General features: G+C 37.0%; 2 protein-coding genes across 8 annotated transcripts in view; one reads left to right on the top strand and one right to left on the bottom strand.

Annotated features, from left to right (window-relative positions):
- LOC128684511 (probable oxidoreductase PXDNL) overlaps positions 1–4,909 on the top strand; it is a 50,006-nt gene extending 45,097 nt beyond the window's left edge. For both annotated transcript variants that reach the window (XM_070096410.1, XM_070096412.1), the window contains exons 7-8: positions 853–978; positions 4,140–4,909. In XM_070096410.1, the coding sequence (XP_069952511.1) occupies positions 853–978; positions 4,140–4,273 (260 nt within the window). In that variant the 3' untranslated portion in view covers positions 4,274–4,909. The remainder of the gene's footprint in view (positions 1–852; positions 979–4,139) is intronic.
- LOC128684512 (long-chain fatty acid transport protein 4) overlaps positions 1–13,845 on the bottom strand; it is a 197,246-nt gene that overhangs the window by 51,073 nt on the left and 132,328 nt on the right. For all 6 annotated transcript variants that reach the window (XM_053770733.2, XM_053770735.2, XM_053770734.2 and 3 more), the window contains exons 10-12: positions 12,211–12,328; positions 11,061–11,204; positions 7,084–7,221 (exon numbers count right to left, since the gene is read on the bottom strand). In XM_053770733.2, the coding sequence (XP_053626708.2) occupies positions 7,084–7,221; positions 11,061–11,204; positions 12,211–12,328 (400 nt within the window). The remainder of the gene's footprint in view (positions 1–7,083; positions 7,222–11,060; positions 11,205–12,210; positions 12,329–13,845) is intronic.

The raw sequence follows: 13,845 nt of genomic DNA, 5'->3' as shown, positions 1-13,845 counted from the left end.
ACGCTTTCTCAGGGTGATGTTGCTACACAAATGACTGCACCCTAGTCCACAATGCACAAATCTCCTGAATCTCTGAAGATGGCACCTGCTTCCATCTCTCTTCCTCCTCCTCTGCATCAATTTCCTGTGCTGTGGTCTGCTGTTGTTGCAGATGAAGCTCTTTCAGTTTATCAATGGTTAGCTCTTGATTGTGGTCATCCACCAACTCTTCCATATCCTGGCCATTCACATCCAACCCCATGGAACTTCCCAATTCCACAGTTGATTGCACAACAGGTGTAGGGTCAACAGGGTCAGCCTCAAACCCTTCAAAATCCTTCTTTCAGAAACAATCTGGCCACAATTTTCCCCAAGCAGAGTTCATCGTCTTGGAATTCACTCCCTGCCAAGCCTTATAGATAAGGCCTATGCACTGGATGTTATGTTTTTCACATTCTTTACCAAAGCAGTGGCACTAGGAGCTCTCTTTGGGGCCATGGTCACTTATTTAGCAGTCACACACAATAAACAAGTGGCAAAAACAATGGACTATTACGAAATGTTTCACATGACCTGGCAGGATATGTTCACACACTGGCTGAGAATGCGTGTGGGAGGCAGTTTTGTCTGCATGCTGGGCACTGGACAGGTTCCGTAAAATTGACGAAAACGGAAATAAAAAATTGATGAAAATTTTGGCCAAAACCGAAATTGGCGATAAAGGAGATAAACGAAAACGGAGGGTCCACTGTATTTCCTATGTAATTTTATTCTATTTAATCCTAAAATGTAATGAATATGGACTATATGGTATATTATTTCTTATAAGAGGAAGTCTGTGCCACTAATGTACACACAAAAATTATTTTTCAGGAAGAATGGCCAAGGAGCTGATCTTAAGCCACAATAACATTACAACCCTCAACCAAGAGACATTTGCGGCCATCCTTGATCAGATGTTTTTAGAGTATGGCTCAGATGCTTACATACTTTTAGATAGTGAGTATCAAGAGTTCAGGTAAGTACAGCCTCTCCTCACTTAACGACGGAGTTCCGTTCCTGAGACCACGTCGTTAAACAAATTCGTCGCTAGGTGAGGAGCATACTATAATGGCAGTGAGTTTGTGTCAACCATCTTAGATATTGTTTTAATGTCACCTTTGCACCATTTACAACATTTCTGGTATATTTTTAAATGTTTATACAGTAGTGTACTGTATATCAAAATAAAAAGAATAGAGGAAATCAGCTCTAATATATACATTATTTAGGTATGAATACTGGTCAGATAGCCCATCGTAAGTCTGAGGCATTGGTAAATGAGTATGTCACTAAGTGAGGAGAGGACGTATGCTATAAAAATTAAAAAAAAAAAAAAAAAAATTGGATAGTACTTTATACTAAACATTGAAACCATCAATAATACATTAGGCAAGTACCTCACCCTCTAAATACTCATCACCAAGATGTCCACAACACACACATCATGGGTTAAAGAAAGAAATGGCATAAGACACAATGGAAGAAATGGTGGAACGAAAGAATCTAATGAAATAATTCTCAATACAAGATGTATGCACATGCACACACAGTCTTATTTTTTCTTTTCTTTTTTACCTCAATGGCCATCTCCAGCCAAGGCAGGCTTACCCAAAAAAGTAACACAGTCACCATCATTCATTCAGTCACTGTCTTGTTAAAAGTGTGCTGACATCACAATTCAGATTACCTTTCGACTGCAACAACATCCTCACCCTACCCTCAGAGTGCAGACACTGCCCTACTTACGATCAGGCTCCATGTCTGGCTTACCAGTTTCTCTGAATTCCTTCATAAATGTTGCCTTGCTTACACTTCAGCATGCCCATTAAAAATCATTCTGGATGCTCAAGCCCCTAACACTCGAAACTACCTTAAAATTCCACTGAAGGTTTATACTTCTTGTTCATCATATTCTGCTCCATCCTCTCTAAATGCCCTATCCACCTCAATAGCTCCTTCTCAGCCTTCTGAATGATAATTTTGGAAGCCCCACTCAGTCTTTAATTTCTATGCTTTGTAATATTTTGCTGTGATTGAAACTGTTAAGGACAATTCTGTAACCAATTCCATTTGTGTGATGTCTGCATATTTCTCGCAAGACAATTATTGGCTGAATGATGGTGAAAGTGTTTTCTCTGTTTTTATGGGGAAAGGCTGCCCTATATAGCTGTTGTTTCCCATAATCCTTTGATAAATGTTACCTTACTCACAATCCAAAGCATATCAAATATCCACTCTGATCTAAAACACTCATATGAGCCCACTGAATGTTCAAAGCCCCTATCACTCAAAGCCTCCTTTACCACTTCTCACTAGCTTCCCTTGGAATAACCCCTACCCCCTCCTTCCTTGGTCATCCCACTCAGCCCTCTCCTTTCTAAAGAATATAATGAAAATGAGATGACTGTCTATTTTAAGTTAAAAGCAAATGGTATACTGCATAATTTTTTTTTTTTTTCAACAAGTCGGTCGTCTCCCACCAAGGCAGGGTGACCCAAAAAAGAAAGAAAATCCCCAAAAAGAAAATACTTTCATCATCATTCAACATTTTCACCACACTCACACATTATCACTGCTTTTGCAGAGGTGCTCAGAATACAACAGTTTAGAAGCATATACATATAAAGATACACAACATATCCCTCCAAACTGCCAATATCCCAAACCCCTCCTTTAAAGTGCAGGCATTGTACTTCCCATTTCCAGGACTCAAGTCCGACTATATGAAAATAACCGGTTTCCCTGAATCCCTTCACTAAATATTACCCTGCTCACACTCCAACAGATCGTCAGGTCCCAAGTATCATTCGTCTCCATTCACTCCTATCTAACACGCTCATGCACGCTTGCTGGAAGTCCAAGCCCCTCGCCCACAAAACCTCCTTTACCCCCTCTTTCCAACCCTTTCGAGGACGACCCCTACCCCTCTTTCCTTCCCCTATAGATTTATATGCTTTCCATGTCATTCTACTTTGATCCATTCTCTCTAAATGACCAAACCACCTCAACAACCCCTCTTCTGCCCTCTGACTAATGCTTTTATTAACTCCACACCTTCTCCTAATTTCCACACTCCGAATTTTCTGCATAATATTTACACCACACTTTCCCTTAGACAGGACATATCCACTGCCTCTAACCGTCTCCTCGCTGCTGCATTTACCACCCAAGCTTCACATCTATATAAGAGTGTTGGTACTACTATACTTTCATACATTCCCTTCTTTGCCTCCATAGATAACGTTTTTTGACTCCACATATACCTCAACGCACCACTCACCTTTTTTCCCTCAATTCTATGATTAACCTCATCCTTCATAAATCCATCCGCCGACACGTCAACTCCCAAGTATCTGAAAACATTCACTTCTTCCATACTCCTCCTCCCCAATTTGATATCCAATTTTTCTTTATCTAAATCATTTGATACCCTCATCACCTTACTCTTTTCTATGTTCACTTTCAACTTTCTACCTTTACACACATTCTCAAACTCATCCACTGACCTTTGCAATTTTTCTTTAGAATCTCCCATAAGCACAGTATCATCAGCAAAAAGTAACTGTGTCAATTCCCATTTTGAATTTGATTCCCCATAATTTAATCCCACCCCTCTCCCAAACACCCTAGCATTTACTTCTTTTACAACCCCATCTATAAATATATTAAACAACCATGGTGACATTACACATCCCTGTCTAAGACCTATCCTCATAAAAGCTCTTTACAGCATTTAGTAACTTACCACCTATTCCATAAACTTGCAACATCTGCCACATTGCTCCTCTAACCACTCTATCATATGCCTTTTCTAAATCCATAAATGCAATAAATGCATAAAATTATTAAGAGCAATTGTATGGTAAACTGTCTAAAAATGAAAGAATAATGTATAAAAATAAAGATGATAAATATAGGTTACATAACTAGATTTTTGTAGAGTGGCCGCAAAGGAGGATAAATTAAAAGGAAGAAGAGCGTACGTATGGAAAATAGTCTAGACATTACAATCACTTCAAAGTTTTGCAAAAGTTAGATACTGCAACTACACTGAAACAGTCTCAAAATCCAGATTCGGTCTGTGTATGAAATGTAACTGTAGTGTACCTTTCTTCTAGGTAATGAGTTGGGATGTGACTGTGACATGTCGTGGGTTGTGTCACACACAGCTCGTGGTTTACTTCAACAGGCAGAGTGTACTGATGGTCGCCTTGTGTCTGGCCTTACTGTGCAAGACTTTCAAAACTGTTAGTGAAAAAAAGTTTTTTTTTGCACTTCAGCCATTTCCAATTAAGGTAGAGTGACCCAAAGAAGGAAACTCTATTCACCAAAATTAATTTCCTGGATATTCTCAAAGTGCGTGGACATTATAACTTGAATCATAGTTTCATTAATTCATATACTGTACCACTTATACCATTTTTATAAATAGAAAAATAAACAGTAAACTGTTGGTAGAAGGCTCAAGTGAAGTATAAAGTGATCCTTTTCTTGATATTTTGGCTATGCAGTGGCTTTACTGTGTTAGAAACAGAGTCCGTAACTTGATAAAAGTTCAATGCATGGGCTTTATCAAGTTAATGAATATCATTAATTATGCTGCATTTTTCTTTAATCATCATGTTGGTATTTTATACCCTTTGCTCTCCACAATATGTTGTTATATGCACCAACTGTACTGCTACTGCTATAAAATCAAATAGGAAATGAACGAAGCTCAATTGAATTCATACAACAGTCAGCTACAAATCCGGCTTTACTTGCACCATAAGCTAGCATATGTTGAATTCATTTCGACTTTATAATTTAGATTACACTCACCGAATAAATTATAAGAAACATAGTGTCGCTGGCAAAGCATTAATTCATTAAACTATGTAATAAACAATGTAAAGTTGTTGTTTTTAACCTCAAGGCTTGTTAGAATTTTTTATGGCGCATGTTAAATCTTTTAATGTCAAAAACTGATTCTGATAAAGGAATAACCACTTATTTCACACTTACAAAAAAAAAAAAAAAAAAAAAAAAAAAATATATATATATATATATTCTCCTTAATAAGTACCAGCTTCTACACCAAGTTATTCCAAATTCTGCCATTTGCTACTTACACAGATTTCTATACATGTATGCTACATTCAGTCATTCTTCTATGTGATTATGGTGTTTATAAAGTATCATAAAATAATATCAATTTCATTCATATGGTAGTCTGCCTTCCATAATGTACTGTATAAGAATTATGATATTGTAATGCTACTGCAATTTATCTAGTAATGTATAAATTAGATCTAGGTAGTAGGTTGGTACACAGCAACCGCCCAGGGAGGTACTACCGTCCTGCCAAGTGAGTATAAAATGTAAGCCTGTAATTGTTTTACATGATGGTAGGATTGCTGGTGTCCATTTTTCTGTCTCATAAACATGCAAGGTTTCAGGTATGTCTTGCTACTTCTACTCACACTTAGGTCACACTACACATGCATGTACAAGCATATATATATACACCCCTCTGGGTTTCCTCCTATTTTCTTTCTAGTTCTTGTTCTTGTTTATTTCCTCTTATCTCCATGGGGAAGTGGAACAGAATTCTTCCTCCGTAAGCCATGCGTGTTGTAAGAGGCAACTAAAATGCCAGGAGCAAGGGGTTAGTAACCCCTTCTCCTGTATATATTACTAAATGTACAAGGAGAAACTTTTGTTTTTCCTTTTGGGCCACCCCGCCTCGGTGGGATACGGCCGGTGTGTTGAAAGAAAGTATAAATTAGACAAAAGCAAGGGTGCTACAAAGTTTGTAGAAAAGGCAAAATCAAAGACGAGAGTACAAATGGTATTCTTCTTGCCTGAAATATCTCTTGACTTTCATGAACATGAAGAGACAGACTTCTCCAAGTCTAATGGTGTGAACAATTCGGGATACTTAATATTATTAACACAATGACTAGCCATCACTGTTTACCATGACTTACATAACCACTTTAACCCTTTGAGGGTTTCGGACGTACTAGTACGGCTTACGACCCAGGGTTTTTGACGTACTAGTATGCCTAAATTCTAGCGCCCTCAAATCTAGTGGGAGAAAGCTGGTAGGCCTCCATATGAAAGAATGGGTCTATGTGGTCAGTGTGCATGGTATAAAAAAAAATCCTGCAGCACACAGTGCATAATGAGAAAAAAAAAAACTTTGACGTTTTTTTTGGAATAAAACAGCGACTTTGCACTGTATTTTCGTATGGTATTTATTGTTGTATTCTAGTTTTCTTGGTCTCATTTTATAGAATGGAAGGCATATCATAGAAATTGAGATGATTTTGACTGGTTTTACAATGAAAAGTACCTTGAAATTGAGCTCAAAGTAGCAGAAATGTTCAATTTTTACCAAAGTTCAAAAATAAACAAATCATGCCAAGCGTCCAATACACGTCAACTGGCGAGTCTAATATTCTTTTGCAAGTGCGCCAATATGATTCATACCATTTTTTACACTAATGCAGTAGTCTGCATAACAGTAAATCTTCTATTTTTTGCGAGAATAAAAATTCAAAGTGGAAAGCAAAAGAATGTAAGAGGGGCCTTGAGACGTGACTAATGAACAGAGGAAATGTCATTTTAGTGCCAGGAATGTATTTCTTGTTTGTTCTGGACCCTATTCGGAAATTGGCATCTTTTGAAATTTGTGTGAAATTGGCAAAATTGCTAAATTCTGACCACTGTACTGGATAGCTGAAATTGGTAAATGGGTGGTTTCTTGCACTCATTCAATAGAAAAATGGAGTTCTAGCGAAATATTCATGTTTTTTGTCGACTAGTACAGTGGAACTGGCCGAAAATGGGGCTCAAAGTGGGCAAAATCGCCGATCCGTAAACATCGCCGAGACCGCTAACTTCGCGAGAGCATAATTCCATAAGTTTTCCTTCAAATTTCATATTTTTAGTGTCATTATGATCGGGAAAAGATTCTCTATCTTTTCATAAGAAAAAATTATTATTTTTTTTTAAATTTGGCCGACCCTAAGAACGAGTCTCGGAGAGGTCCTGTCGACCCTCAAAGGGTTAACTCACCTGAGAGAAAGGCATAATCTCCCTTCTTGAAGACATCCCTCACAATCTTTTTCTTTGTTGCACTGTCATCAGCATAACCATGGAAGTCTCGGACAGGATCATCCCGTACTATCTTGCCAATGAACTCACCAGGTTCACCTATACAATGAACCATATCAAAAGTTACAAACATCTTACAGAATAATAGAGATGGGAAAATACATCAAATATAAAAAATATTCACATAAAAAATTTATAAGAGAAATTAAAAAAAAATAACTAAAATGCTCACAAATAAAATCTCCAGATATGCAGTAAAAATAAAACAAAAAAAAATACAATAGGTACCCTATTAAGGTGATTCAACCAGCAATGTTCTGTACTTATAACACTGGTCCTTGAGAACTAATTAATAACTTATGAATGCTGATCTGTAGGAAAGATTACTGCAAAAATTCAAACTAATTCCAATAAACAGGATGTTCTTGGCTATTTTTTCACCAAATGGAATTATATTTTTTTTTCAACAGGTCAGCTGTCTCCCACTGAGGCAGGGTGACCCAAAAAAGAAAGAAAATCCCCAAAAAGAAAATACTTTCATTATCATTCAACACTTTCACCTCACTCATACATACTCACTGTTTTTTGCAGAGGTGCCCAGATACAACAGTTCAGAAGCATATATAAAGATATATAACACATCTCTCCAAACTGCCAATATCCCAAACCCCTCCTTCAAAGTGCAGGCATTGTACTTTCCATTTCCAGTACTCAAGCCTGGCTATATAAAAATAATCGGTTTCTCTGAATCCTTTCACTAAATATTACCCTGCTCACACTCAAACAGCTTGTCAGGTTCCAAAAAAATTTGGCTCCATTCACTTCTATCTAACACGCTCACGCAAGCTTGTTGGAAGTCCAAGCCCCTCGCCCACAAAACCTCCTTTACCCCTTCCTCCAACCTTTTCGAGGATGACCTCTACCCTGCCTTCCCTTCCCTACAGATTTATATGCTCTCCATGTCATTCTACTTTGATCCATTCTCTCTAAATGACCAAACCACCTCAACAACCCCTCCTCATCCTTCTGACTAATACTTTTATTAACTCCACACCTTCTCCTAATTTCCACACTCCGAATTTTCTGCATAACATTTACACCACATTTTGCCCTTAGACAAGACATCTCCACTGCCTCCAACCGCCTCCTCGCTGCAGCATTTACAACCCCATTGCCTCCATAGTTAACGTTTTTTATCTCCACATATACCTCAATGCACCACTCACCTTTTTTCCTTCATCAATTCTATGGTTAACCTCATCCTTCATCAACCCATCCGCTGACGCATAAATTCCCAAATATCTGAAAACATTCATTTCTTCCATACTCCCTCTCTCCAATGTGATATCCAATTTTTCTTTATCTAAATCATTTTATACCCTCATTACCTTACTCTTATCTATGTTCACTTTCAACTTTCTACCTTTACACATGTACAGTATATTCATTTTATAAAAGTGTGAAGAATCTGTATTCTGTTGGTAGATATCTGCAAATAACTGTAGATTCAATAATACTGGTAAAAATTTTGTTAAGCTGAAAATGCATTTTTGCATAACTTTTTTCTGTTATTGTTTCACCATAAGCACTGATATTTTGTGTACTGTATGTTCATTGTTACTCATAGGCATTGGGCTCACATTAGTTTAGTAAAAATTGGTAAAGAAATGTAAATACAAAAAATAGGTTTCTTCTTTAGAAAGTTGTTTATTCACAGTATGTGAGTGAAGTGGCAACTGTTTACACCACCACCTTCCCTCCCCACAAGTGAATGTCATGGGAAGGGGTGGAGTGAATAGCATGAGGTGGAAAACAGCATGGGGGAGGTGTGGGTCAAACTACATTGTGGGGAAGGAGTACAGTGTGGGTAGCGCAGTACAGAAGCGATGTATAATATTTTAGTTGAGTACAGTTAGGGGTAGAGTATGTGGGGCTAGAATACAGTAGGATGGGGTTTAGAGAACAAGTGTAAAGCGTGTCAAATATAAGGAGGGAGGGAGGTAAAAAAATATGAAAAGGGGGGGGAAATGGGAGGAAGGAAAAGAAGAGGGAAGAGAGAAGGGCTCTTCCAAGCACCATGTTCCAACTCCCAATCATAACACAACTGTAGGTGTATTTTGGTATGCATAGAAATATACCTAGCTGGGTGAATCTCGTCAGGCTGGCATGGTACAGTGGAAAAATGCACTGACCTGCCAGTTTAAGGATTGGCTTACCACGGGTTCAAACCCAACTCATTTTGTAGTAAGAAGTACAATGAACATATTTTTTTAACTTCACTGAATGAATGAAATTAAAAACAAAACATTACAGTTCAGGAATGCATTTTCTATTATAATACTGATGTCTGTGTTAGATAGGTTCTAAACCATACCACGGGCGGGACTGAACCCGCGGTCATAGAGTCTCAAAACTCCAGACCGTCACGTTAGCCACTGGACCAGCTAGCCACAATAAGATTCGTCCAACTAGGTATATTTCTACACCATAGGAAGGTTAGCATAGGCACCACTGTGACCACAAATGCAAGTTTTTACAGACGAATCTCCAGCTAGCGTGGCCATGACGAACTCTAGCTCAAGTCCCCTTGATGCCGTAAACATGACTCATGAAATCGTAATGACACGATTGCAAACAAACCATACCATGGGTGGGATTGAACCCGCGGTCAGAGTCTCAAAACTCCAGACCATCGCGTTAGCCACTGGACCAGCTAGCCACAATAAGATTCATCCAACTAGGTATAGGTGTGGTATGGTTTGTTTGCAATCACGTCATTACGATTTCGTGAGTCATGTTGACGGCATTGAGGGGACTTAAGCTAGAGTTCGTCACGGCCACGCTAGCTGGAGATTCGTCTGTAAAAACTTGCATTTGTGGTCAAAGTGGTGCCTATGCTAACCTTCCTATGGTGTAGAAATATACATAGTTGGATGAATCTTATTGTGGCTAGCTGGTCCAGTGGCTAACGCGACAGTCTGGGGTTTTGAGACTCTGATCGCGGGTTCAATCCCGCCCATGGTATGGTTTGTTTGCAATCGTGTCATTACGATTTCGTGAGTCAAGATAGGTTCTAAGTTTCGAGCCACAACTTGCAAACAACTTTCAGAAATACATTAACACTAAGTGGTGGACCTATTGTATACATAAAAATAAAATTAACAGATGATGAAATAAATAAAACTAACAATATTCACAAATAAAATTCTTAATGTAGCTTTACTTATACAATAATCTAAAAATACAGTATCAACACTCTGCAATAAACAATATAGCAAATAAGAAAATACCTATTGTACAGTACCACAACAAAGCAATTGTTGTGGTACTGTAAATTATTTTATATATTAAATGCTAGTACACCTACCATCCGACTTACGACCTGCTCGACTTACGATCACTCGACTTACGACCGTGTTTTTTATGCCAAATTTCTGGGAAATAAACAACTATTTGTGTTGTACACAGTGTTTATCCTAAACCTTACAGTATAAAATACAGTACTAACAGCATAAAAAGTAAAGTAAAACATGAAATACCAAAATAAAACAATAAAATAAAGTCATTACAAAAAATGTTTTGTTGATATTCAGTAGTAAAGTTCGACTTAAGACCGGTTTCTCAGAACCGAACTCGGTCGTAAGTCGGATGGTAGGTGTATTATATCTCTATGAATTTTTTTTAACACTTTGGCCATTTCCCACCAAGGAAGGATAACTATCATACATTTTATATCTGTCTTTCTAGACAAGCATGAACATCACACTTCAAGTAAGACACTGAACCACAACATCCATGCATGTGTGATATCCATTTTTGTTTTCTAAAGAAATGCGCGTTACTTTCCATGTGAAAATATAAACACCAAAATTGTGAACAAAAATGCTATAGAAAATATTGTAGATGATATAGTCCCTAAGACTTAAGCTATAATTTACCTGGCTTGCACATAATGCACATTCCATTAGCATCCCGGACAATTTCTTTAGTTTCCTCATCAACTTTAATGAGAGCCACGGGGTACACACTAGGAAACAGCACAGATACAAAGCCAACTGCTCCAATTTTGCCATCCATATTGACTGTAAGATAAAAGTAAAAATTTTCCTTCAAACATTTTATAATTTATTAACAGAAGATTCAAATGCTTTTGTCATATTAACTGTACATAATCATAAAAACACCTCTACATATGAACTACAAGAATAAATATCTTTCTTTCTTTCAACACACCGGCCGTATCCCACCGAGGCAGGGTGGCCCAAAAAGAAAAACAAAAGTTTCTCTTTTTAAATTTAGTAATTTATACAGGAGAAGGGTTACTAGCTCCTTGCTCCCAAGAATAAAAATATTAATCAAAATAATTAATGATATTCAGTATTGCAGGAGAAGTAATGATAACTCTTGCTCTCCATGTTGACAATGTTAAGAAATCATTCTTATTTATTCTTTCATATTCTTTTATTATCTTTATGTGCTCACCTGGTTACCTCTTTTTCCTTCTACTCTGCCTCAACCTCTCCCTTCAGAGTGCAGGCACAGTTCTGAGTTAAACTTTTGGTAATTCCACACCATCTTCTAATTTTTATGTTTCAAATCCTCTGCATAATATTCATCCCATGGATGCAAAAATCTTAATTAAGGAATCTTATGATACCTCTGGATTCCAGATAAGGAATCTTATGATATCTCCAGATATTCTCTGTCTGAGAAATTTCTGTCTACTATAAATAAATTTACCACTCTTAACAGCTCTCATTTCTTATACTAGACTTTTTCCTAGTCTCCCAACACCTTTTTCTATGTGACTGTGCCACTTCATTTCTACACTGTGAACAATACTGTAGTGTAATTTTCTAACTTTACAATCTATCCAAATACCAAACCCCATCTCATTACATCCATTTTATTTACTTGTAATCTACATGCTCAGTTGTGGTACAATACTCATTTATAGGAACTATCATCCTAGATTCAAATATGTAATAAAAATAGCTACAGCATCAAAAGTGCATTTGATAACCCCCAAGAATATTGCTGGAAATAAGTAACTGCAAACTTGCACAAAAGCTAATTGAAAAGACTTACTAATATTAGCATTCCCTTCAGTTGAGCCGTAGAACTCACTAATCCTGGGGATATTAAACCTTGTCTGGAAGTCTTTCCAGAGGTTAGGCCGCAGCCCATTACCAAACATTAAGCGGATCTAGGAAAAGGTAAACATTAAAAGGGTAAGGAAAATGGGATATCATCATTCCAAAGTACAAACAAATTAAAAGAAACTACACCAACTTTGTTCTAAGTCAACATACTGACATTCTTAAAGTAATGTAACATTTGTTTATTATAAGCAGCTCCACATTCTCTAAGAAAATACTAAACTATATAAATTTGTATACTACAAAAGCATTCTCTAGCATCAAAATCCTGATGTGTTCCACAGGCTATTTCAATTTTATAGCAGCTAGAACAAAAATGTTGAACTATGGAACAGTTACAGAAGAGTCTACACAAATTAAATAACTGGATCAAAAACATGACAGACTGGTATAGATTCCTGAAAGTGTACTTTAGCAGAAATAATATATGCATATGACCAGCATAACCACAACACAACTAACCACCACACTAAGTAATTTAATGAGTTGCAATGAGTTTGAGGTACATTTGTTTCAATGGCTTCTAAATAATTTTTGATTATATGCTGCAAAATCTAAAAATCTATTACATGTTTTGTAGAACTATTAATGAAAATTGATCAATAATTAATCAAAGTTGATCCAAAAAGGTGTTTCAAAACAGTTATGGTATGTACAGTAGACCCTTGAATAACAATGTAATTCCCTTCCTGAAAATGCCATGTTACACAAATTATGTTCAGCAAACTGAAGAACACTTAGAAAAATAAGGGTACATGCTTGACATCGTCAAAAGCCAAACTTTTTTGAGTTCCTTATTTCGTAAAAAATAATGAAGTTTTTGACACCTTATACTGTAGATTGGGTTGACTGATGAACTCAAAATACAAGTTATGTACTCAAATCATAAATAAGAAATTACCAAATAAATTCATTAAGGCATAGGAGAAGCTGGCACTTAATGCATTATACTGTCTAGTTCTTAAAAAAAATGGGCATGGTTTTCCCAGCTAATATGCCACCAGTGACTATTAATAGTTTAATATACAATCTTCTTCTTTCAAAAAACCGACCGTATCCCACCAAGGCAGGGTGACCCAAAAGGAAAAACAAAAGCTTCTCCTTTTAAATTTAGTAATATATAGGAGAGAAGGGGTTACTAGCCCCTTACTCCCAGCATTGTAGTCGCCTCTTACGACGTGTGGCTTACGGAGGAAGAATAATACACAATCTTATCAGTGTAAAATATGCAAAGAAATGGAAAGAATAAATTTTACCCTACCTTAAATTCTTTCTTTTTCTTGCCTGTAGATGAAGAATTGTTTGAGAATGGTTATGTAGCTCAAGTGAGCAGTAGACTTCTGCTGGTCATCTGTTTAATTAGCTGATGCTACACATATATTTCACTATGCAATTTTCTCATTTATAATACATAGTATGAGGGAATTTTTTTTTTCAACATGTCAGTCGTCTCCCACCGAGGCAGGGTGACCCAAAAACAAAGAAACTCCCCAAAAAGAAAATACTTTCATCATCATTCAACACTTTTAACCCACTCATACATAATCACTGTCTCTGCAGAGGC

This window comes from Cherax quadricarinatus, chromosome 4 (assembly GCF_038502225.1).
Source record: "Cherax quadricarinatus isolate ZL_2023a chromosome 4, ASM3850222v1, whole genome shotgun sequence".
In the NCBI taxonomy this organism is placed as follows: domain Eukaryota; kingdom Metazoa; phylum Arthropoda; class Malacostraca; order Decapoda; family Parastacidae; genus Cherax; species Cherax quadricarinatus.
This window is presented reverse-complemented; position numbering and strand designations above follow the sequence as displayed.